The 25749-nt window shown below is 34.8% G+C and overlaps 1 protein-coding gene across 21 annotated transcripts in view; it reads left to right on the top strand.

Annotated features, from left to right (window-relative positions):
• The window catches only part of STK33 (serine/threonine kinase 33), a 401742-nt gene that overhangs the window by 248530 nt on the left and 127463 nt on the right, over window positions 1–25749 (top strand). For all 21 annotated transcript variants that reach the window (XM_077113907.1, XM_077113912.1, XM_077113908.1 and 18 more), the window contains 4 exons: window positions 841–925; window positions 9101–9176; window positions 13340–13452; window positions 13913–13998. In XM_077113907.1, coding sequence (XP_076970022.1) covers window positions 841–925; window positions 9101–9176; window positions 13340–13452; window positions 13913–13998 — 360 coding nt within the window. The remainder of the gene's footprint in view (window positions 1–840; window positions 926–9100; window positions 9177–13339; window positions 13453–13912; window positions 13999–25749) is intronic.

Raw genomic sequence — 25749 nt, 5'->3', positions numbered from 1 at the left:
AACAGTAGGACTCCAGAATATTTGTAGTTAAACTGTGGGTTTTTTTCATGTTAATTTACTTCCTGTCACTTTTATTTTTCCACATTTATGTGTATGCATAATCTTTGCTTCCATTTTCATATCAAGGGCAGCCTATTTATATGCTGTTCTATATCTTGATAGTGTAGTAATTTTTAATTAGTTAACTCTAGAAACAAAGAAATTATAGAAAAGAAAAGGCAGTATTTTCCAATTTTAAATAATTATAAAAATAATGGAGTTTCGGGCTGGCCATGGTGGCTCAGCAGGCAAGAATGCTTGCATGCCATGCCAGAGGACCCGGGTTCGATTCCCGGTGCCTGCCCATGTTAAAAAAAAGAAAAATGGAGTTTCAGTGCTGACAAGGATAATGATTTTGATTTATAACAATACTTTAAACTGGAACATAGATTAAGTATCAGAATAACAGATAATAAACATATTAAGGTCAGAATGTATTTTACAATGAAGTAACTTTTTTAAAAAAAACTTTTTTTCTGGAAACATTTAAATGCCTTCTTTCAAGATACAGCTTCCTATATTGAACTGGTGAATTTAATTAGAAGATATAAATGATCAATGTCATGGGCATTTTCTCAAGATTTGAGAAACCATGTTTCTATTTATTAAGTCTCTTCTTCATACAGAGGGGTGGATGGGAGGGAAGCAAATCTTTATTAGTAATACAAGTAATGCTTTCCCTCCCTCCTCCAAGTATTCCTATGTTAAATGCAATTACATTGTGATTAAAAATCCTCGTGTCAGAAGGATATGTGCTCTGGGACAGGAAAACAGGTGATTATACCTGAGTCTCTCTTCCAGGTGACAGATTTTGGCTTAGCTGTGAGGAAGCAGGGTAGGAGTGAATCCATGATGCAGACCACATGTGGGACTCCTATCTACATGGGTAAGTTAGGAGGCGTCAAATGATTTCTTTCTGTGTAATAGAGTAGAACAACTAAGATTTTGCTGTTGTAACTCACTGACCTTGATTGAACTATTTTTTTCCTTAGGTTTCAGTTCTTTCAGTGTTTTCTCATAGCTCCTATCTTCAAATAGTTTTGTAATTTTGATTGTTTCTTTGGGCCCTTCTTAAAGTTGTTTATATTTCTTAGGTAGTCATACCCCAAAATTAGGGTTTTTGTTAATGCATACTAAAATCATGTGTGTTTTGCTTCTCTGCATTTTATTCAGTTTTATAGCTATCAAAGAATATTTCATAAATAGTATTAATTAAATATATAGTTTCCCATCTTTCTAATTGTGATTTTTTAACAGCTTTATTGAGATACAACTTAAATGTCATAAAAATGTACAGTTCAATGATTTTTAGTACATTTACAGAGTTGTGCAGTCACCACCACAATCCAGTTTTAGAACATGTTCGTTCACCCAAAAGTTTACTTATCCCCATTTGCAATCAATCCTATTGCTATCCCAACCCCAGACAACCACTAATCTGCTTTTTTGTTTCTATAGAAATAGCCTTTTCTGGACATTTCTTATAAATGAGATCATACAATATGTAGCCTTTTGCATCTGACTTATTTCAATTAGCATAATGTTTTTGAGGTGCATCCATGTTCACAGCATGTGTCAGCAGTGTGTTGCTTTTTATGTCTGAGTAGTTTTCCATTGTATGGATATACCAAATTTGTTTATCCATTCACCAGCTGAAACATGTGGATTGCTTACAGTTTGGGGCTATTAGGAATAATGCTGTTATGAACTTTACATGAAGTCTTCATATGGGACATATATGTTCGTTTTTCTTGGGTTATCTACTTAAGAGTAGAATTGCTGGTCATATGGTAAGTTTATATTAAACTATTTTAAAAACTGCCAAACTGTTTCCAAAATGGCTGAAATGTTTGACCTTTCTACTAGCAATGTGTGAGATTCTAGCTTCTTCACATTTTGCCAACAGTTGTTATTATACCTTTTTATAGGCATTCTAGTGGGTATGAAGTGCTTTCTCACTGTAGTTTTAATTTGCATTTCCCTAATGACCAATGATGTTATTCTCTAATGATTAATGCTGTTTTAATGACCTTATTAGTCATTTGTATATCTTCTTTGGTGAAATATCTATTGAAATCTGTACCTATTGAGATGATCATATATTTTTTCTCTTTAAATTTATTAATGAAATAACTATATTATTAGATTTCTTGATATTGAACCATCCTTTTATTTTTTGATTACTGCACTGGTTTGAAATGATGTATGTACCCTAGAAAAGCCATGTTTTAATCCTAATCCCATTTTGTAAAGGCAGCTGTTTCTTCTAATCCCTATTCAGCATTGTATGTTTGAAACTGTAATTAGGTAATCTCTCTGGAGATGTGATTTAATCAAGAGTGGTTGTTAAACTGGATTAGGTAGAGGTGTGTCTCCACCCATTTGGGTGGGTCTTGATTAGTTTCTGAAGTCCTATAAAAGGGGAAACATTTTGGAGGAAGAGCAATTCAGAGAAAGCAGAGCAGAATGACATAGCCACGAGGAGCAGAATGACATAGCCACGAGAAGCAGAGTCCATCAGCCAGTGACCTTTGGAAATGAAGAAGGAAAACACCTCCTGGGGAACTTCGAAAAGATAAGCCAGGAGAGAAAGCTAGCAGATGATGCTGTGTTCACCACATGCCTTTCCAGATGAGAGAGAAACCCTGACCCTGTTCGCCATATGCCTTTTCACTTGAGAGAGAAAGCCTGAACTTCATTGGCCTTCTTGAACCAAGGTATCTTTCCCTGGATGCCTTTGATTGCACATTTCAATAGACTGGTTTTAATTGGGATATTTTCTCGGCTTTAGAACTATAAACTAGCAACTTATTAAATTCCCTTTTTAAAAGCCATTCCATTTCTGGTATATTGCATTTTGGCAGCTAGCAGACTAGAACAGTTACACTCAAAGTGGTTTAATATACTGCTGTATTCAGTTTGCCAGTACTTTTTAGGACCTTTAACTGTAGCTTGCTTTCTTTTGTGCTGCCTTTGTTGTTTTTGATGTTAAGGTGATATAAACCTTATTTAAAAAAATATGTTTTCACTTTTTCTATGCTCATGAACCCTTTAAATAATAGAAATTATCCTTAATTGTTTGAAATTTCCCCTTAAAACCTTTTAGTCTTGTTATCCCTTTTTAATTGTTTAAATAAAGTTTTTGTTATTTTTCAGTTATTTTAATTTATTCAAGTTCTCCACATATTCTAGAATCATTTTGATAATTTATATTTCCTGGAAAATTGTTCATTGATATAAATATGCATATTGTATTCACTTACAATTTTCAGATTCTTCTTTGTAGAGAAGGGAAACTACAAAGCTCTTCAGGGATGATGGAGCTAGTGTCATGAGCTTATTTCTTAAGGTTCTGGTGAAAGATGTGTCCTCTGCACATTCCTGGGGTCTATGAATAGGTCTTCCATGATAAATCCACTCTAACATTCCCTTCTCTCTAAGCCTCTGGATCCCCTCATCTGCATTATACGAGGGCAGCTCTGGCATTTCAACCTCAAGTAATGTTGGCCACCTTTGGATCCACGTTTCAGCCAACCATCCAAACAAACTGTTAATGCCCTTTCTAACCCCTCAAGCTACAACACTGAATTCAAAATCTCTTCTTAATGGGCCTATATCAATAAATTCAGCTTGATCCAATTTTATATTCCTTCTACTATTATCCCACATCCTTAGTATCCATTCCCATACATATTCCCCTGATTTCTGTCTATATAGATTAGAAAACTCATGCATTTCTTTTGGAGTATAGCATACCTCCTCATGGATCACACTTTGTACCTCATCTTTTGGGGCCTGTTAGGACTTTAGTCTAGTTATAGATCTTGAAGAAGAAAGGGGTGGTGGGAGTGAGTCATGAAAAGAAATAAAAGTGTCTTTCAAGACAACTATTTCAGGACACTCCACTGCAATTTCATCTGGTGAAACAGGATTAGTTGTTCTAGACAGAGTGTGAGGGCTGTTTCCCCAGGGGAAGTGGTTACAGAGTTAGCGGGCAGTGAAGGATTAATCTTGTGAGGTGGAGGTTGGATGGCAGACTCCTCAGAGGATACTTTTGGCCTGGAAGCTGTTTCCTTGAGACAGGCTGGAGGTCAGGAAGCTCTTTCCTCAGGGCAGTCCATTACAGGACTATCTAGCAAAGGCTCAGCAGATTCCAGGGATCCTGTCTTCCCATCACCATTATTACCAAGCCACATATCACTATCCTACATTTCAGGATCCCATTATTTTCCAGTCAAAGCCCTTACTTTAACAGCAGACACCCTGCAAGGTTGAGATTTTAGTTTATATTGTAAATCTGCTACTCACACAATGAAGCTTTGTGTCTGGTTTTCAGAGATCTCAAGTCTGCGACCACAGGAAATAAGATTTTCTTTCAGGGCACACATGGAAACTTTTGCATCATTTATACGGTGCTGAAGTTTCAAATTTGAAGCCTTCAGCTCATTCCTTTCCATCATCACTATATCCAGCATACCTAACAACAACTAACCAACATCATTATATATCTTAATTCCACAAAACTCTGTAAAGGTATCAAAAACGCTGTCACCCAGAGCCTTGCCTCATATAAGTGTACAATTAGCAGAATCTAATGGTGATATTTTGAGTATCTCTTTTGCCCACTCACCACATAAACAGTCAGTGCCATCTTAATAGCTGGAAACAGAGTCATTAGTGCCTCTGAATCTACTCAGAGTATAAAACCAACTATAAAAACAATTTTAAGATTCTGTTTCTCAAGAACCATTCCTGGTATCAAGCTGTGTTAGGGTTCTCTAGAGAAACAGAACCAACAGGAGAGATCTGTAAATATGAGATTTATAAAGGTGTCTCACATAACTGTGGGAATGGAAGATTCCAGAATCCATAGGGCAGGCTGTGAAGCTGGAGGCTCTGATGAAGGGTCTGGATGAACTCCACAGGAGAGGCTCACTGGCTGAAGAAGCAGTGAAAGAGTATCTCTTCTTCTTTAAGAGTCTTCAACTGATTGGATTATCTTGCTGTGCGATGCCTTAGTTGATCACAGATGTAATTAGCTACAGATGCAGTCAATTGACTGATGACTTAATACACCAGCCTTCCAGTTTATCAGCCACTGAACAGCCTTGCAACCGTGGTCAGACCAGTGCTTACCTGGCCAGATGTTCTAGTTTGCTAGCTGCCCAAATGCAATATACCAGAAACAGAATGGCTTTTTAAAAGGGGAGTTTAGTAAGTTGCTAGTTTACAGTTCTAAGGCTGAGAAAATGTCCCAATTAAAGCAAGTCTGTAAAAAATGTCCAAATTAAGGGGCCAAGGAAAGATACCTTGGTTCAAGAAGGCTGATGAGGTTCAGGATCTCTCTCAACTGGAAAGGTATATGGTGGCATCTGCTAGCTTTCTCTCCCTGATTCTTATTTAATGAAGCTCCCCCAGGGGCATTCTCCTCCTTTATCTCCAAAGGTCTCTGGCTATGTGGGCCCTTGTGGTTCTCATCATTCTGGCAACTCTGTTCTGTTGCTCTCCCGGTTTTCTGAAGCATTCTCCAAAATGCTTCCTCTTTTAAAGAATTCCACCTGGAATGGGTGGAGTCCCATCTTCCTCTATTCAAAAGTTAATACCCCCCAAAAATAAAAATAAAATAATAAATAATTTTTAAAAAGTTAAGACTCACAGTTGGGTAAGTCATATCTCTGTGTAGATAACCTAATCATGTTACCAACCTATGTTTTTGAATAGGGATTAAAAGAAAGAGATTCTCCCACAAGATTGATTAAGATTAAAACATGGCTTTTCTAGGGTACATAAATCCTTTCAAACCAGCACACCAGACAACTGGGTATAATCATTTGGCCAAGTTGACACCAGAATCTAACCATCACACATGGTTATATCCCCACATTCATTCTTAATATATCTTTTTAGAAGGCAGTATGGTATTGTGTTAGTAGTTTGGCCTCTGGAGTCACTGGCTAATTGAGGGTTCCAGCTTTGCCGTTTAATAGCTTGGTACCCTCTGCACAGCAATTTAACTGCTTTTGTAACAGTTTCTACAACTGTATACTAGAGATTATGTCATTCATTTATCAAATGATTTTTTTAATCAAATGATTCTTTGAGGGCCTATTTTGTATCAGATATTCTTCTAGGTATTAGCTATACAGTAGTGAACAAAATGAAACAATCTTTTGCTTTCACAGAGTCACCACCAAGATATAGCTTTGACAAAATCATTTGTATTATTTTTAGTAGTGTATTAGTTTGGTAAAGCTTCTGGAATGGAATATACAGAATGGCATTTAAAAGGGAATTTAATAACTTACAAATTTACAGTTCTAAGGCCATGAAAATGTCCAAACTAAGGTATCTAGCCAAAGATACCTTGGCTTAAGGAAGGCTGATCTGGGAAGGCATGTGCTGGTCCTTGCTCCTGGTTTATTGCTTCCAGCTTCTGATGCCAGTAGTTTCCTCTCTAAGCATCTATGGGCCCTCACTTAGTTCGTCTAGGATACAACTCTGGGTTCTGACTTGCTTAGTATCTCATGGGAAGGAACATGACAACATCTGCTGGGTCTTCCAGTGTCTAGGCATCTGCTCTCTATGTCAGCACTCTAAGCATCTTAAACATCCGTGCCTCAGTCAGCTCTGAAGCAACTATTCTCCAAGAATCTTCATCTGAGGTTTATCCGCAATTATTTCCCCTTTTAGAGGACTTTAGTAAGCAATTGAGACCCACCTTGAATGGGTGGAGTTACATCTCCATCTACTCAAAGGTCACACCTGCAATTGGATGTACCATATCACTGTGGAAATAATCTAATCAAAAGTTTCCACATTACAATGTTGAATCAGGATTAAAAGAAACTTGTCCTGCAAGGTTGGATCAGGATCAAAACAAGGCTTTTCTGGGGGTACATAATGGTTTCAAACTGACGTAAGTAGGTTTTAAAATTATTTTACTTTATTGACATATAATTGCATATAATAAAGCACAGATTTTAAGTGTGCAGTTCAGACACTTGTGTAATCATCATTCCAAGGAAGATATAGAACATTTCTGTCACCTCAGAACGTTCCTTTTTTTCCTTTTCAGCCATCTCCTCCATTCCAGCCACTAATGATCTTATTTCTATCATCATAGCTTAGTTTTGTTGTCTACAATTGTATATAAATAGAATCATATAGTATAGTCTTTTGTGTCTGTCTTCTTCTGTTCCACATAAAGACTTTGAGATTTATCCATATTGTATCAGTAATTTGTTCAGTTTTATTGCTGAAAAGCATACCTAGTTCATTGCTGTTTTGCCTACTTGATATATAAAGTTCTGTAATTTTTAAAATCTTATTTGGGAAAAGACTGTTTTAGATTCTGTTCATATCCCCCTGTTGGCAAAAGACATCTGGTCAGGGAAAATATATATGAGCATCCTGAGTTTTATGCCTCCTTATTAGTTGTCTACACAGATAACAAGTGAGTGAACAAGAGAAAAGACAGATGGTTTGTGGAGCTTTGCTGACTTCCTTAATGGCTTCTTGGCACAGGTCTAAGTATTATTCTGGCCTCTGCTTCTCTATGATGTCTGTGATGACTGTGCAAGTCGATATGCCTCTGATAATTAAGATGACTCTGAAGAGTAAGGACCAGTAATTCTGAGCTCCTGCTGTGTAGTACATCTGTATGGAGATCTTTCATTGAATCTAATCACAGAATTGGCCCCAATCATAGACATACAGCAATAGTGCATCTTGAACATTAATGATTTAGGGTTTTAAATAGAGTTAAAAAACACAAGTAGTTGCTTAAAGGAAAACACTAATTAGTTAATTTTCAATGATTTGGAGAGTAATGGCCCATTTTGTTAGTATCTATAATTTAACTTTTTCTTATTCTTTCTAATCGTGATTCCTTTTTGTTGCTTTTTAGTTCCTTTAACAATAGGCAGAGGAAAGGAGAGGAAATAAAATTCCATCTGGTTCATCTTGCTTTTAATAGTTCTTATAAAAGATGTGTGTGTGTGTATAGGTGGGGAAGATTAAAACTGTTCTCTAAAATAACAACATACTTTTTAGCGGGAGGCACTCTGTAGCTATGTAACTCTAGGCAAGTCACTTAATATATCTGAACCCTAGTTTCCTCATTGGAAAGGTGAGTTAAATGTCCACCATACTTATCTCACAAGAGTTCTTGGGAAGACAAAATAACACAATTTATGCAAAAGTTATTTGCAAGTTCAGAGTTCTGTTGAAATGTTTATATGTGTATGTATATAATTTTTATAACTGTTGTATTCTTCCTTTTTTTGAACAAAGATCTCTGATCCATAGCTATAGAAGTATAATAGATGTTTTCCCATAGTATTGTATGTGATTTTTAAAAAATCCAGCCATGACAAAAAAAAATCTAGTCATTAAAAATACATACTACTTTGAGGAGGTTGTTTAAAGGAATGCTTTGATAAACACCTTCATAGAGTCGGGGAGTCGGGAGGACCCGGATCCTAGACCTGACCCTGTGACTAATTGGCTTTTGATCGAGTCATGTTGCTGGTTCTCTGGGTCTTGGCCTTCTCTTTTAGGTAACATGGAAAATAATTCATATTCTGTCATAGAAGTGCTGTGATATTATTATTATTATCATTATCATTATTTTACTAAAGTTGTTTATAGCTACTTATCTTCATTTTTCTGTAAATCCGGATTCTATATATTGGGCTTGCTTTAAATTATACCCACTTAAGGCATATATTCAATTCTATTTTTGGAAAAAGACTGAGATGTTATCTTCTATAAGTACACAATCTTTGCAAAATCATTTCTTAACAATTTCAAAGGAATAAAGAGTAGTACATTTGGTTGTAAAATTTATACCTTCATTCCATTAGAAGCTAAATGAATGAGGATATAGTGACATCAGTTGTTAAGGCCTGTACATTATTCATTTAACATCTGCTCTTGCTTCTTTTTTTGCCCTGTGGGGGGAATAAATTACAACATACCATATTTTTTATGCTTTGTGTTTAAGCATTTAAAAATCATTTATTGTATTATTAATATAATTTTATTTCTGCTTGTTTGGCAGCCCCTGAAGTTATCAATGCCCATGACTATAGCCAGCAGTGTGACATTTGGAGCATAGGTGTTATAATGTACATATTGTAAGTAGTCTGCTAAATATAATTTAAAATGAATGGATGGTCTCTAATAGAAGTACATGGATGTTAAATTTAAACTAACCAATACATTTTTTGAAAAGCGACTTAAAAGCCGATTGGGAAATCATTCTTAAAGCTCGTATTAGTTGTCAGGTAACAGCCATTAGGCAGTTTTTTTAATACTGTAAACTTCCAGCTTCCAGCTTTCCTATTCCATTGATCTATAAATACAACAGTGCACTCACTGTATGATCTGAGCAAAAGGAAGATTTTCTTTTCCCGATTCCTTTCTATTAACCAAAAATCTCCTTGTATTTTCTTCGGAGACTCACTTATTGCCCATAATATAGAGGGAGGTACTGGAGCCTGGCATAAGAACCGTGCATATGGATAGGGCCTTTGTGGAGAGTGGGTGCTAACTAATAGTGGCTCAGCCCAGAAGCTGGGAATAGTCCATAGTTCTTATTTCTTGTAAAACTTCAGTCATCCTTGCTCTTCCTTATTCCCCACTCTAGAGATTCAAGCTCCATTCCTGTTAATTTCTCCTTTGAAATAGCCTCACCTATTCTTTCATTTCTCTTCATTCATATCATTTCTCCTCATAATCCATTTCCTAGAATTTTACAGTCTCTCTCTTGCTTCCTACCTCTGTCCACTCTCCCCAGTCTATCCTTCACTCTGCTGTCAGGGTTGTTTTTCTGATCATGCTACTTTTCTGAGTATAAAACTCTGGTGATTCCCCCTTGCTACAGAAAAAAATTCAAAACATCATGGCATGACATAGCATACCAAGTCTTTCATGGCCTAGAGCTTCCAATCATCTAGCTGGGTGTGTGGTCTCATGCACCTGGCCTGTGCTGTGGCCACTTACTACTCAAGTACACTCTGTATTGCATGCCTCTGGGTCTTCGCTCATGTAGTTCTTTCTGTATGAAATGTCACTTTTCTTCCCTACAAACCTCTTTTCTGGGTGGCCTCAGCTTAAACATTAACCTCTCCTATTTCCTTAGTTCCTACTTCATTCCAGAAGAATTATTACATTTATTATGCATATATTTTCCCAAATTCCACAGAGAAATTAAGGCAGCATACAAAAATGCATATAAAATAGTAAGGTTAAAAGCAGAACAAAATAATAAACAAAATAAAATAGTAATATTTAATCAGGAAGGCTTGCACATATGTACATTTGATAGAATGAGTCATTTCTGTTTGTGTTCTCACAACACTTTTGTAACTAATTATAATATTATAAGTATTGTCTTATGTGTACTGTGTCTATTTTCCTTGTTCTAAATTCCATGAAGTTCAGATATATTATTCATCTCTGTATTGTTGGCATCTAGTGTAGTAGTGGGCATTTAGAATGTTGTCAGTGCTCGATATATGTTTGTTAAATTGAATTAAAGTGAATTGTCCAAGAGGTGTTCTGAAAAGTTAGTAACCATTGTTCTGCCTCTTGGTGAATATGAACATTTTTATATTGATGCAACATTAGTTTTATGGTCATATTGAAGATGTCACTATGTATTATCTCTTCCAGATCATTTCTAAATATTGACATCACAGTAGTTACATTTTCATGGTTCTGTGAAATGCAATACACAGGCAGTAGAAACTGGATGATGTGATTGTAGCTGTAACTCAGATGGTCAACACACATCATTGCTTGGATTGTATAAAGTATAAACGTACTCACAAAGCTTTTGATCATTGTTTTGTGCTAATTAGAATCCTAGTGCAAAAATTCTGACCCTTAGTCTTTAATTAAAAGTATAGCTGTTTTAAATTAGTGTTTTGTAATATCAAGGCATTCTAGTTACACAATTCAAACATAATATGTGTTATCTAACATTAAACAATTCATGTGATGTTTGCTGCCTTCTGCATGGTTTAAATTTGGTGTTAAGGAATGTGATAGTGGAATACATACCTTAAAAATCTTTCTCTTTTTTTTTTGAGATGTAATTTTACTTTTTCTGTTTCGGAGCATGGTTGCATATTGCCATAATGACTCTTTTTTTACAGTAGACTCTTACTTGGCCAATCAGTGCCTATTCATTAATCTATCTGAGTCTAATGTCTTATAAATAATTTCATTCACAAAGCTCCAGAATACCCTTCCAGACTGAAGGTTATTTTCTTATTTATTAGTTACCCTGATTTTTTAATACTTAATTGGACAATGATAACATACTTTCTCAAGGTGAAATTAACATAAATACATACTCTTTATGGATACTGTCCTCTGCTGCTTGATTCCTATGAATGCAACATAAAATAATAGGAAGACTTTCAGAACATTTTTCATATCTTGGATTCTTTTGTTCTGGATGTGCTGAAAATTGCTGTCATAAAATTTCATATGCCGCTGATTGGCCAACCATTAGATACATTTTTGCTTAAGTAAAATTGCAAAGAATAGGAAAAAGCGAATCTTTAAAGCATAGCCCTTAAGCTATGGTTGCATGCAAGTCAGGCAGTACAGAAGCAGCTAAGAAATTGATACATGCACATATTACTGGTTGATCACAGGCTCAATGACCTGGACTATGCTGGCCTCTACTAACATAGTAGATGGTAATTGTCCATAAGGCCGTTTTTCTGGCTTTTCTATTTTCTAGGATTTTTTGTTTGATTTTAAAAACTAAACAATAGCAGAACAAGTAAGATGAGAAAAAGAGGGTCAGAATGAGTTAGAGAAATAAACTATTAGAATGAGTTTGCAGAACAATTTGATAAATACTAATCTCAACAAGAACCTACTGGTCAATTAAAAGCTCTGTTGTCCAGATTATTTGATTAAGGGTGAAAGTAACTTTTTTGCTAGGATGCAAGCAACTTTTTTCCCCAGGAAGGTCATCATGATCATCATCATGAAAAATATTTATCAAATTTAGGCTAAGAAAATATTCTGAAACAGATTTTTAAAGAACTTAAGGAAAAATCAACCAAAGAAAAGCAATAAAAACGTATGCTTTTAAAAAAAAGATCATTATACTTATATGCATTAACAGGCCAGCTATTTGGGTAGTATAATAAAATTATGCTATTTGTTCTTTCAATAATAAGATGGAAAAATAAAATCCTGAGAGTTGAAGAATAAATATGCAGAGTTGCCTCTGTGGTGAGTCCAGAACCAACTTTGGTCAGGTAGTCACTGGGAAAATCTGGTCATTGTTTACAAGGCTACTCTTAGATGTTGGGGTTGATAATACTGATGATTGCTAACTTTCATTGAGTTTGTTCCAGGAAGAATTGATCTAAACTTTTAAGTACATCTTTGTAGTTTTGGCCTGGATTGCCTATTGAAGCAATAGCTTCACAGACTTGCCACGCTTATTGTGGTGTATAGTACCTTTTTAAAAAAGATTCTACGCAGTTCCTGTACCATAGAATTTGCAAACAAACCCATAAGTACATTATACACACTGCTTATGGTTTTTCTGATGTTGGTCATTATGTATACTCCGCTTTCACCCTTCCAGACTGAAAGGTCAAATCCTTATCATCTGAGTTGCTTCATCCAGTCCTTATTTGTTTTTACATACCATTTTTGAGGCACTGTGGCATTTTAATGACTTTTGGCATGACTCTGTGACTATAAACATACTCAGGGTTATTCTTGATTTATTATTATTATTGTTCCTAACATTTGTATAGGGCTTTGCAATTGATAAAACTACATGTTCATGGCATTATTAGACTTTGATAATTCAGTATATTCTTTGGTAAGTCCAGTTTTGATTATATATGTACCTTAAGGGATTAACTTACTTTTGCTCATACTGAAGTATGTCTCCTCTATGATCAGCCACTATTTCTGTGCACTTAAACTCACACAGCTTCCTATATTTTGATCCTTTTTAAGCTTAGTATTTCACTACCTGGAAAAGCTTTGGGTCATACACAAATCTGGAGGTTTCAATGTATACATATATACTTCCTCAATCAGATTATTTCTCCCAATGTTGTGATATGGGCCTAGCACTGATCATGGAAAACCCCATTACTTCCATTTAAATATCCAGAGAGGTTCCCATCTCCTCTTATCCCTTACTTAGATAAGCAATTCCTCTATATCCAAGTCCTGTGGACACTTAATATTAAATAGCCTTGTTTTGACCACTTAAAAAAAATAAACAAAATGAATGTTTTTGTTGTAGATTATGTGGGGAACCACCCTTTTTAGCAAGCTCAGAAGAGAAACTTTTTGAATTAATAAGAAAGGGTGAACTGCATTTTGAAAATCCAGTTTGGGATTCCATAAGTGATAGTGGTAAGTGTGGATTTCTGTTATTATGTATTAAAGCAAATATAAATAATATAAGAAACTTGGCCAGTAATTTAAATATTTGAAATCTCTGTTTAGTCATTAAATTTACTGTGGAAATAAAGCAAACATTGTTTACTTGTGGAGTAGATATTATCATTGTAATTCTTACAGTTAGAACTATCAACCCAAACAGAAAATACAAAGTAAAAATTGAAAAGGAAATTTTTTTGCTGATCATCTAATTTTTACTGTAGAACATTAAATTATTCAGGCAGTAAAACTTTAAGTCTTAGAGTGAAGCTATCTACACTTATTTATAAACTATCTATGCTGATGAAATTTATTGTATAATTAGCACCTTTCCTTCATGTCATTCAAACCTGAGTCCAAATAAATTGGAAAATGTGTGGTATTAATTGTAGTTAAGATAGATAAAATTTTCAGGATTTTCCATTGTTTGCAGCTAAAGGTGTTTTGAAACAACTTATGAAAGTAGATCCTGCGCACAGAATCACAGCTAAGGAACTACTAGATAATCAGTGGATTACAGTAAGTTACAGTACTTTCTTTACTCACTACTATTGCTCACTACTTTTCATTTGGCCTTGTAGTTCTGAATATACTCTTCCTAAAGCAGTCAATTAGTTTCATCTTCTGACAAGTTTCAAAAATTATTCGGTCTTGATACATTTCTAAAATGGGCATTTTCAAACTCTTACAGGTATAACCACAGTTGTTTATACATGTTTATAGATATTTAAATGAACTTTGCTCAATATCATGAAGATATCAGGTACAGTAGAATAGAGCTAAGAAATGCCCATTATTAAAGCTATGGACTATTGAAACTGAATAGTTCTATGATGTACAGCGCTGGAAACATGAACCTCTCTTACAACTCTTTGGATGCAGGGAGTACTTTCCAAACGGTGACTCTTATTTGGTTTGAGATCTTGAGTAGTTATACACTTGCATCCAGTAGACTGAATGCTTCAAACACAGATTCTATGTCTCAGTGATCTTTGTATCCCTGTACCCAGAATATTAGGCATGTTTTGTCATGATAGAAACTTTGTAAGATGCTGCTATTTACCTCCCAATATTCATTTTCTTTTTCTTCTATGGTAGTAAGGCTTCTGACTTAGTGGAAACATTGCCTTTCAGTTGAAAGACTTTATTCCCCAGCCTTCTTTACAGCTGGTTATCATAATGGTCAACATAAGTGAAAGTGTATGCAGTGTTTGGGAAGTGTCCTTAAACGGAGAGGGTAGGGCATTCCTCATGGCCTTCCTCTTTCTTGGTTACTAGGATGCACATATCATGGCTGGAGTTTGAGTAGCCATATTAAACCATAAAGTGGAATAAATAAACTGAGGATGGCAGAACAATATGATGGAAAGGACCAGGGCTCTCAGCTCATAGAGCTGCCATACCAGCCCCAGACTGTCAGCCTCCAGACTTTTTTGTTTTAAACAATTTTTTAAAAATTAGAGACATTGTAGGTTTCCAGACTTTTTTATATGAGCAAGAAAGAAACTGTTGCCATGTTAAGACACTGTAAAATATGCAGTTGAACCTAATTCCAAGGAGTAATTGTTGAATGAATGAATTATTCAGTAATATAATAGGTTTGTAGGTATCTCAAAAGGTATTTGAGAATCGTTATTGGAGATTTCTGGAAAGACATGGAAATATTGCTAACCAGTATTCACCTATTGTTGCACATCTATTATTTTCCAGACACTCTATTAAGTACTGGGGATATATGATATGACTTCATTTTAAATGTAAATTAGCATGTAATTACAGCCTTAAAAGATCACTCTGCCTGTTGGATAAGGAATGACTTAGAAATAAGGAATTATACATCTATTGTAGTAATATTATTGAGAGATGATGGTGGCTTGGATAGGATGGTGGCAATAGAGATGAAAAGAAATGTGTGATATGTTTTAGAGTACAAGGCTTGGAGAGGGATTAGATGGGGAGAAGGAAAAGGGAAAAATGAAGGATGACTTCTAATTTTGCTTTAACAAATAGTTGGGCAATGAGGCTATTTACCAATATGTAGAAGACTTGGAGAAATAGTTATTTTTTCCTCAGTAGAAGTGTAGTGAATCCAGAGTTCTGTATTAGATCTGCTAAGTTTGAGATTCCTATGAGGTATCCAAGTGGTGATATCAAGTTGTCGTTGAATATGTAAGTCTGGAACTGGAGGAGAGATCTGAGCTGGAGAATTTGAAAATTATTAGTATACAAGTACAATGTAAAGCCATTGGGCAGAAGAGATAAATTAGGGAGAAGGTGCAGATAGAGAGGAGAAGAGACCTCAGCAGCATGCTTTTTGGCACTACGAGATTTTAGAGGAGGGGCAGCTAGCAGTGGAGGTTGAGAAGTAATACTGATGAGGAGAGAGGAAAATTAAGAAAGTGGTGCCAGAGAAATTAAGTGAGAATAGTATCTGAGAAAGTAAGAACAGCCAGCTCCCAGGTGAATGCTGCTGATAGGTAAAGATGAGAAATGAGTAGTTTCCATTAGACTTGCCAACAGACAGGTTGATGGTGACCCTGAAAGCCCAGATAAATTTAGATACCATGCATTTATAGTAGTATTACTCTTCTTTTACACTTTCCAGCTTTTCTTTAGCATATTCTAATCATTTTTGAATATCATTTTTTTTAAGGACTAGAAAATAGCCTTTACTCAAGAATGGATTATATTTGTTTTCTTCTTTGAATGTACTAATCTCTCTAGGCAATAACTATTTCTAGCATAAAGTAATTGTGCAAATGAGCTAGAAGATCATTGAAAACTATAGATTTATAGCATGGCAAAATACAAAACTGTAAAACAGATGGTCTGCCTTAGAAATTTTTCTCTTTCAATATCACACAACAATTGGGTTTGATAATTTAATTATTTAATTGTTTTCTAATTAGTATAACTTTTTTTTTTGGTCATTTTTTCAGAAGTCTCCATTTTTCAGCCTCTATAACATTTGTCTGTAGAAAGTCTTTGCCAAATGAATACAGAAGTGACAGATAGTTTGTACTATTATCAGACTATTTTGAGGAGTTCAGTATTTAAAAGTTTAGAGGAATACTGACATTTTGCAAGTCTCTAAAAGGCAAAACTTCTTAAATACTTGAAGTCTTACTTCCTATAATTCATAGCCTCTGTTTGAAATAATCTAAAGAAAACTTGGTAGTTTTCTCAGTGCCTTCCTGCTTTATAACCAGAGCTTATTTTTGCAATACCTAACAAATGGTAACATATTTTTTTCCAAAGAGATTTATTGGATAAAAAGTTTCTGTAGTTTAGCCCATCTATCGTACGTTTTGAAATATGATTTTTATCTGAAAAGTGTTGTGAGAAAAATAATAATTGTTTCTCTAAGTACATATAAGTGAATGGAATTGAAAATAAATGCATGTTGTCATCCTGATTTCGAAAGTCAAAGGTTAGATGTAAGGAAAAGCAGTCAAGAAATTACTTTCCTAGAAGTAAGAGTTTGATGATGACTACCTGTGCTGGTTTGAAAGGATGTATGCCCCCTAGAAAAGCCATGTTTTAATCAAAATCCCATTTCATAAAAGTAGAATAATCCCTGTTCAATACTGTATGTTTGAAACTGTGATTGGATCATCTCCCTGAATGATGTGATTTAGTCAAGAGTGGTTGTTAAACTGGATTAGGTGATGACATGTCTCCACCCATTTGGGTGGGTCTTGATTGGTTTATTGGAGTCCTATAAAAGAGGAAACATTTTGGAGAATGGGAAATTTGGAGAGAGCAGAGAATGCTGCAGCACCACGAAGCAGAGAGTCCATGAGCCAGCGACCTTTGGAGGTGAAGAAGGAAAACGCCTTCCAGGGAGCTTCATGAAATAGGAAGTCAGGAGAAGAAGCTAGCAGATGACGCCATATTCACCATGTGCCCTTCCAGCTGAGAGAGGAACCCTGACCGTGTTCACCATGTGCCTTTCCAGATGAGAGAAAAACTCTGTGTTTACCATGTGCCTTCTCACTTGAGAGAGAAACTCTGAACTTCATTGGCCTTCTTGAACCAAGGTATCTTTCCCTGGGTGGATACCTTTGATTGGACATTTCTATAGACTTGTTTTAATTGGGACATTTTCTCTTGGGCCTTAGAACTGTAAACTAGCAACTTATTAAGCAATGGCCTTTTTAAAAGCCATTCCATTCCTGGTATATTACATTCTGGCAGCTAGCAAACTAGAACACTACCATTGCTAGGCTGTGCCTATTATTCTCTTACATCTGTTTCTTCCTTTTTGTCCTCCTTATTGTCAACCGTGGTTCAGGAGATTATTGCCTCTTATTAGATCATTGCAGTTGCTACCTAGTATCCCTTCAAGTCCTTGGTGACAACTAAAATCAACAATCTACATTTATAATAGTTTCCCGGATATATCTTATGCCCACTTATAATTAAGAATCACTGCTATAAATTAATCATTTTTCTTCTATTGCTTGGCAAAAGGCAGTTCCCACATTTGAACTGTATTGGCATTATTCATTAGTTCAATGATTTCTTCAACAGCTGTTTTTAGGCACCTATCAGGCCCTGTTCTAGGTAATAAAAAATAGTTAAAGATATATAAGACATAGTCTCTGACATAAGAAACATATTATCTAGTAAGGGAAATAAGCTTTGTAAAAGATACAATGCAAGGAAGAAAATGATAAATGACATAAGAAGTTGCCAAATGACCAGAGGTACAGAGGCAAGTAAGTGTGAAATCAGAGAACTTTAATTTGACTGGTATAGAAGATGTTTGCAGGAAAGAAGTAGGAAATGAGACTACAAAAGGAAAGTAAATTGTGAGACTAAAAAAGAAAATAAAATTGTGAGGGGACTTGAATCCCAGGCAAAAGAGTTTTAACTTTATTCCACAGATAATAAAGAACAATTGTATGCTCTTTGAAATGAAAGAAATTATTGTTATAGTGCATCAAGCTTGCAGTCTGGCTCCTTTTCAGTGGGACAACAGTCATTTAAATGTCCGTTGGTTCTAGCTAGTATCTTTTGATCTTGCCTATCAGGCACTATAGGGGGTACAAAGATGAATAAAACGTGGTCCTTCTTCTTATATAATTTACCACAAGTTACAGCCTTTACTTTGTTATAGTCACACTTTGCAAAGGAACTTATAATCAAGGCATAGGGTCTAGTTTCAGAGCAGTCTTTCCTACCGTGTGAACAAGGTCCTTGTTCAGTAATACACAAATTGTTATTCAGGTTTTGATCTTTAGCTTTAGATTTTTAGCCTTTAACACATATACTTTATGTAAAAGGGTGAACATTTTCTGATGCTTAATTAATTGTTAGATGTATATTTTCATACTAAATCTGTTAATACCCTTACTTTTATTTTCCTAAATTTAGTTTTTCTTAAATTTTGAATTATCTTTTCTGTATGAATATTTAGCTGAGTCTCTATTTAAAGAAGATTTTTATAAAGATTATGTTAGGAAGAAGTTCCTGAGCCAGGGCATTTGGGAATTTTTCAATATTCAAATTATTTATATATTCAATACTCATCAGATATTGACTAAATAACTTCTACATACTATGGAGGATAAAAGAATAACACAGCCTAGTAGAAGGTTTAAGACAAAAACACACATATGACCAGGCAGAGAATGATAAATCCACAAATGTAGTAGAACTATTAAGTTTTCAAGAACAGAAATATTATTCCCTTCAGGGGATTATAAAAAACACTTAAAGGTGAAGGTAACATGTGATCTGACTCTGAAAGAATGGGTAAATGTAGAAATTAATGTTAGAGTGATGATTAGGAAGGTAAAGAACTTTATGCAGAAGGAACTTCACAAAATCATGGAGATGGAGAAAAGGAAGTATATTTAGAGAATATTTAGTAATTCTGTTTTTCTAGAACATTGAAGACATGTAGAGGAATAATAGAAAATTAATCTGAAAAGACAGGTTATAGCAAACCAAATTAAGCAGCACATCAAAAGAATTATGACCAAGTGGGATTTACCCTGGGAATGCAGTAGTAGGTCAACAGAAGAAAAGCAATCAGTGTAAAATGCCACATCAAGAGAAAAAGAGAGGAAAAAAAAAAACTGCACATCTCAGTTGTTGCAGAAAGGGCATTTGACAAAATCAGGTACCCCCCCCATCCTTTTTTTGATAAAATCACTCAGAAAACTAGGCATAGAAGGGAACTTTCTCAATATGATGAAAGACATATATGAAAAACCCAATGCTAACATCATATTCAATGGTAAACAACTGAGTACTTTCCCCCTAAGATCAGGAAGCCCACTTTTACCATTGCTCTTAAACATTGTACTGGAAGTTCTAGCCAAAGCAATAAGGCAAGAAAAAGAAATAAAAGACATGAAAATTGGAAAGGAAGAAGTTAAACAATTTCTGTTTGTAGGTGATATGATCCTATGAAGAAAATCCTGAAGAATCTACAAGAGCTCTCCTAGAGCTAATAAATGAATTCAGCAGAGTGGTAGGGGTAAAAGATCAACACACAAAAGTCAGTGGTGTTTCTGTATGTACAAAGGAAATGAAGAAAACATTAAGCATTTCATTTACAATAGCAATGAAAGGAATAAAATATCCATAACTATTTCGACCAAGACTGTAGTGGACTTGTACATGGAAAGCTACAAATCATTACTGAAAAAAATTGAGAAGTCCTAAATAAATGGAAAGATAGTCTGTGTCTGTGGATTGGAGGATTTTATATCATTTAGATGTTGTTTTAGTTTCCTAGGCTGCTTAAGCAAATTCTATGAAATGGGTAGGATTAAACAGTAGAAATTAATTGAGGCTGAGAAAATGTCCAAGTCAAGACGTGATCAAAGTGATGCTTTCTCCCTGGATACTGTGACATTCTGAGGCTGGCTGCCGATGATCCTTGGTGCCTCTGTCACATTGCAAGGTACATGGCAGCATCTCCTGGTCTCTTCTTTCTCTTTTAGGTTCCATTTCAGCTCCTTGCTTCCTAGGACTTCCTTTTCATTTTTCTGAATTTCATTCTCCAGTGAAATTACTCCAGTAATAAAGTACTCCAGCAATAGAATTAAGATCCATCCTGATTGTGGTGGGTCACACCTTAATTGAAGTATCCTCATCAAAATCCCTACTTACAATGGTTCACACCCACAGGAATGGTTTAACTTTAAGAACATGTTTTTTTTCTGGAGTATATACAGTGCCAGACCATCACAGTTGTCAGTATTAGCCTAAGTGATTTATAGATTCAATGCAATCCCAAAGTTTGACAGTTCACTTTGCCGAAATGGAAATGCTAATTATATTAGTTTTCTACCTGCTAAACCAAGTACCATAAATGGGTTTTTTAAGCAACAGGAATTTGTTGGCTCATGGTTTTGAAGATACTCCACAGTATTCTCAGTTGTATAATCATCATCACTCTCAATTTTAAACAGTTTTCACTTCTCCAAAGAGAAAATTAACAGACACACCCCACCAAAAAAAAAAAAAAAATCCCAAACCCCCCTTAACTCTTGTCACCCTCCTAGTCATTTACTTCTCATATTGTGGTGGTACGAGTGATGTATTCTTGTTAAGTAGAGACCATAGCACACAATAAGTAGTTTTTCCCATGTACTTTTCTATTTCTATGATTAACTCTTTGTACAAGTGTCATACTTTTTTTTTTTGGTATCATGTGTTTTATTTAACTGGAAATTCTTTTTTAAAAAACATTTTTATTGATAAAACAACATATAAACACAAACATTCTTAATATATAAAAATTCCATGCATGATGTAAAATCAGTGGCTCACACTGTCATCGCATAGTTGTGTATTCAATCACCATGGTCATTTTTTAGAACATTTGCATCACTTCAGAAAAAGAAATAAAAAGGAAAAACTCATACATACCATATCCTTTACCCCTCCCTCTCATTGCCCACTAGTATTTCCATCTACACAATTTATTTTAACTCTCATTCCCCCTATTATTTGCTTTCTTTATCCATATTTTTTACTCATCTGTCCATACCCTAGATAAAGGGAGCATCAGACACAAGGTTTTTGCAATCACACAATTGCATTAAAAGCTGTATCATTATACAGTCATCTTCAAGAAACAAGGCTCCTGGAACACAGCTCTACAGTTTCAGGTGCTTCCTTTTAGCCACACAAATACACCATAAACTGAAATGGGATTTCTATATAATGCATAAGAATAATACCCAGTACAACCTCTCAACTCTGAAATCTCTCAGCCACTGACAGCTTATTTTTTCTCATTTCTCTGTTCCCCTATAATACATTTTTTTAAATTGTTTTTAAATATAAATTTTGTACCAAATAAACATTTCTCCCTTTAGTCTCACACAGAAGTTGAAGTTTTATGGACAATACCATCCTTTACCTGGTCCTCTGAAGTGTTTTTATCAGAATAGGATGTTAAATTTTGTTGAATGATTTTGCAGCATCATTTGAGATGATCATGTGATTTTTCCCTTTCGATTTGTTAATGTGCTGAATTAAATTGATTGATTTTCTTGTGTTGACCCACCCTTGTATTTCTAGTATAAACCCAACTTGGTCTTGGTGTATAATTCTTTTAATGTGTTGCTGGATGCTATTTGCTGGTATTTTGTTGAGAGTTTTTGCACATATATTCATTAGGGAAATTGGGTTATAGTTTTCCTTTCTTATACCATCTTTACCTGGTTTTAGTATTAAAGTGATGTTAGCTTTATAAAATGGAGTTGGGTAGTGTTGCTTTTTCCTTAATTTTTTGTAAGAGTTTGAGCAGGATTAGTGCTCAATGTTTGTAATGTTTGATAAAATTCCCCTGTGAAGCTATCTGGCCCTGGGATTTTCTTTGTAGGAAGATTTTGGATGACTGAATCTCTTTACTTGTGGTTGTTTTCTTGAGATCCTCTATTTCTTCTTGAGTCAGTGTAACTTGTTCGTGTGTTTCTAAGAATTTGTCCATTTCATCTAAGTTATTTAGTTTATTGGTGTACAGTTGTTCATGGTATCCTCTTAGGATTTTCTTTTAATTGCTTCAGGATCTGTGGTAATGACCCTTCTCATTTCTGATTTTGTTTATTTGCATCCTATCTTTTTGTCTTTGTCAGCCTAGCTAGGAGTCTATTGATTTTAATATTTTCTCAAAAAAACAATTTTTGGTTGTACTGATTCTATTTTTCTTTTGTTCTCCAACTGATTTAATTCTGCTTTAATCTTTGATATTTCTCTTCTTTTATTTACTTTGGGTTTAATTTGCTGTCCTTTCTCTAGTTCCTCCACATGAGCAGTTAACTCTCTATTTTTTAATGTAGGCATTTAGGGCAAAAATTTGCCCTTTCAGCATTGCCTTTGCTAAATCCTGTAAGTTCTGATATGTTGTATTCTCACTTTCATTCATCTCCAGATAGTTGCTGATTTCTCTCGGAATTTCTTCTTTGACCCACTGGTTATTTAATCTCCATATATTTGTGAAGATTCTGTTTCTTTGGTGGTGTGCTGGTTTGAAAGGATGTATGTCCCCTAGAAAAGCCATGTTTTAATCTAAATCCCATTTCAAAAAAGGCAGAATAATCCTTATTCAATACTGTATGTAATTAGATCATCTCCCTGGAGATGTAACCCAATCAAGAGTGGTTGTTAATATTATGCAGCTTTAAGACAAGATAAACTTATGAACCATGTAATAACATGGATGGACCTAGAGAATATTATGCTGAGTGAATCCAGCCAAAAACTAAAGGACAAATACTGTATGGTCCCACTGATGTGAACGGACATTCGAGAATAAACTTGAAATATGTCATTGGTAACAGAGTTCAGCAGGAGTTAGAAACAGGGTAAGACAATGGGTAATTGAAGCTGAAGGGATACAGACTGTGCAACAGGACTAGATACAAAAACTCAAAAATGGACAGCACAATAATACCTAATTGTAAAGTAATCATGTTAAAACACTGAATGAAGCTGCATCTGAGCTATAGGTTTTTGTTTTGTTTTGTTTTGTTTTGTTTTGATTTTACTATTATTACTTTTATTTTTTTCTCTATATTAACATTCTATATCTTTTTCGGTTATGTTGCTAGTTCTTCTAAACCAATGCAAATGTACTAAGAAATGATGATCATGCATCTATGTGATGATGTTAAGAATTAATGATTGCATGTGTAGAATGGTATGATCTCTAAATGTTGGGTTAATTTCTTTTTTTCCGTTAATTAAAAAAAAAAAAAAAAAGAGAAGGGATAATTGGAGATGAAGGGATACAGACTGTACAACGGGACTGGATATAAAAACTCAGAAATGGACAGCACAATACTACCCAATTGTAATGCAATTATGTTAAAACACTGAATGAAGCTGCATGTGAGGTATAGGTTTTTTGTTTTTGTTTTTTTAGTTTTTTTTTCTTTCTATTATCGTTTTAATTCTTATTCTGTTGTCTTTTTATTTCTTTTTCTAAATCGATGCAAATGTACTAAGAAATGATGAATATGCAACTATGTGATGTTATTAAGAATTACTGATTGTACATGTAGAGTGGAATGATTTCTAATTGTTTTGTTAATTCTTTTTTTAATTAATAAAAAAAAAAGTGAAAAAAAAAAAAAAAAAAAAAGAGTGGTTGTTAAACTGAATTAGGGGAGATGTGTCTCCACCCATTTGGTGGGTCTTGATTGATTTACTGGAGTCCTATAAAAGAGGAAACATTTTGGAGAATGGGAGATTTGGAGAGCAGAGAATGCTGCAGAGTGTACACAGCAAGCGACCTTTGGAGATGAAGAAGGAAGATGCCTTCTGGGGAGCTTCATGAAACAGAAAACAAGGAGAGAAAGTTAGAAGACAATGCCATCCTCGCCATATGCCCTTCCAGCTGAGAGAGAAACTGACTTTGTTCACCATGCACCTTCTCACTTGAGAGAGAAACTCTGAACATCGTTGACCTTCTTTTTTTTTTTTTTTTATTATTAATTAAAAAAAGAATTAACAAAACAATTAGAAATCATTCCAATCTACATGTACAATCAGTAATTCTTAATAACATCACATAGTTGCATATTCATCATTTCTTAGTACATTTGCATCGATTTAGAAAAAGAAATAAAAAGACAACAGAATAAGAATTAAAACAACAATAGAAAGAAAAAAAACAAAAAAAACAAAAACAAAAAACCTATACCTCACATGCAGCTTCATTCAGTGTTTTAACATAATTGCATTACAATTGGGTAGTATTGTGCTGTCCATTTCTGAGTTTTTATATCCAGTCCCGTTGTACAGTCTGTATCCCTTCATCTCCAATTATCCCTTCTCTCTTTTTTTTTTTTTTTTTAAATTAACGGAAAAAAAGAAATTAACCCAACATTTAGAGATCATACCATTCTACACATGCAATCATTAATTCTTAACATCATCACATAGATGCATGATCATCATTTCTTAGTACATTTGCATTGGTTTAGAAGAACTAGCAACATAACCGAAAAAGATATAGAATGTTAATATAGAGAAAAAAATAAAAGTAATAATAGTAAAATCAAAACAAAACAACACAAAACAAAACAAAAACCTATAGCTCAGATGCAGCTTCATTCAGTGTTTTAACATGATTACTTTACAATTAGGTATTATTGTGCTGTCCATTTTTGAGTTTTTGTATCTAGTCCTGTTGCACAGTCTGTATCCCTTCAGCTTCAATTACCCATTGTCTTACCCTGTTTCTAACTCCTGCTGAACTCTGTTACCAATGACATATTTCAAGTTTATTCTCGAATGTCCGTTCACATCAGTGGGACCATACAGTATTTGTCCTTTAGTTTTTGGCTGGATTCACTCAGCATAATATTCTCTAGGTCCATCCATGTTATTACATGGTTCATAAGTTTATCTTGTCTTAAAGCTGCATAATATTCCATCGTATGTATATACCACAGTTTGTTTAGCCACTCTTCTGTTGATGGAGATTTTGGCTGTTTCCATCTCTTTGCAATTGTAAATAATGCTGCTATAAACATTGGTGTGCAAATGTCCGTTTGTGTCTTTGCCCTTAAGTCCTTTGAGTAGATACCTAGCAATGGTATTGCTGGGTCGTATGGCAGTTCTATATTCAGCTTTTTGAGGAACCGCCAAACTGCCTTCCACAGTGGTTGCACCCTTTGACATTCCCACCAACAGTGGATAAGTGTGCCTCTTTCTCCGCATCCTCTCCAGCACTTGTCATTTTCTGTTTTGTTGATAATGGCCATTCTGGTGGGTGTGAGATGATATCTCATTGTG

The sequence above is a fragment of the Tamandua tetradactyla genome, chromosome 8 (assembly GCF_023851605.1).
Source record: "Tamandua tetradactyla isolate mTamTet1 chromosome 8, mTamTet1.pri, whole genome shotgun sequence".
In the NCBI taxonomy this organism is placed as follows: Eukaryota; Metazoa; Chordata; class Mammalia; order Pilosa; family Myrmecophagidae; genus Tamandua; species Tamandua tetradactyla.
Note: the sequence above shows the minus strand (reverse complement) of the source record. Positions and strands in the feature narration are given on the sequence as shown.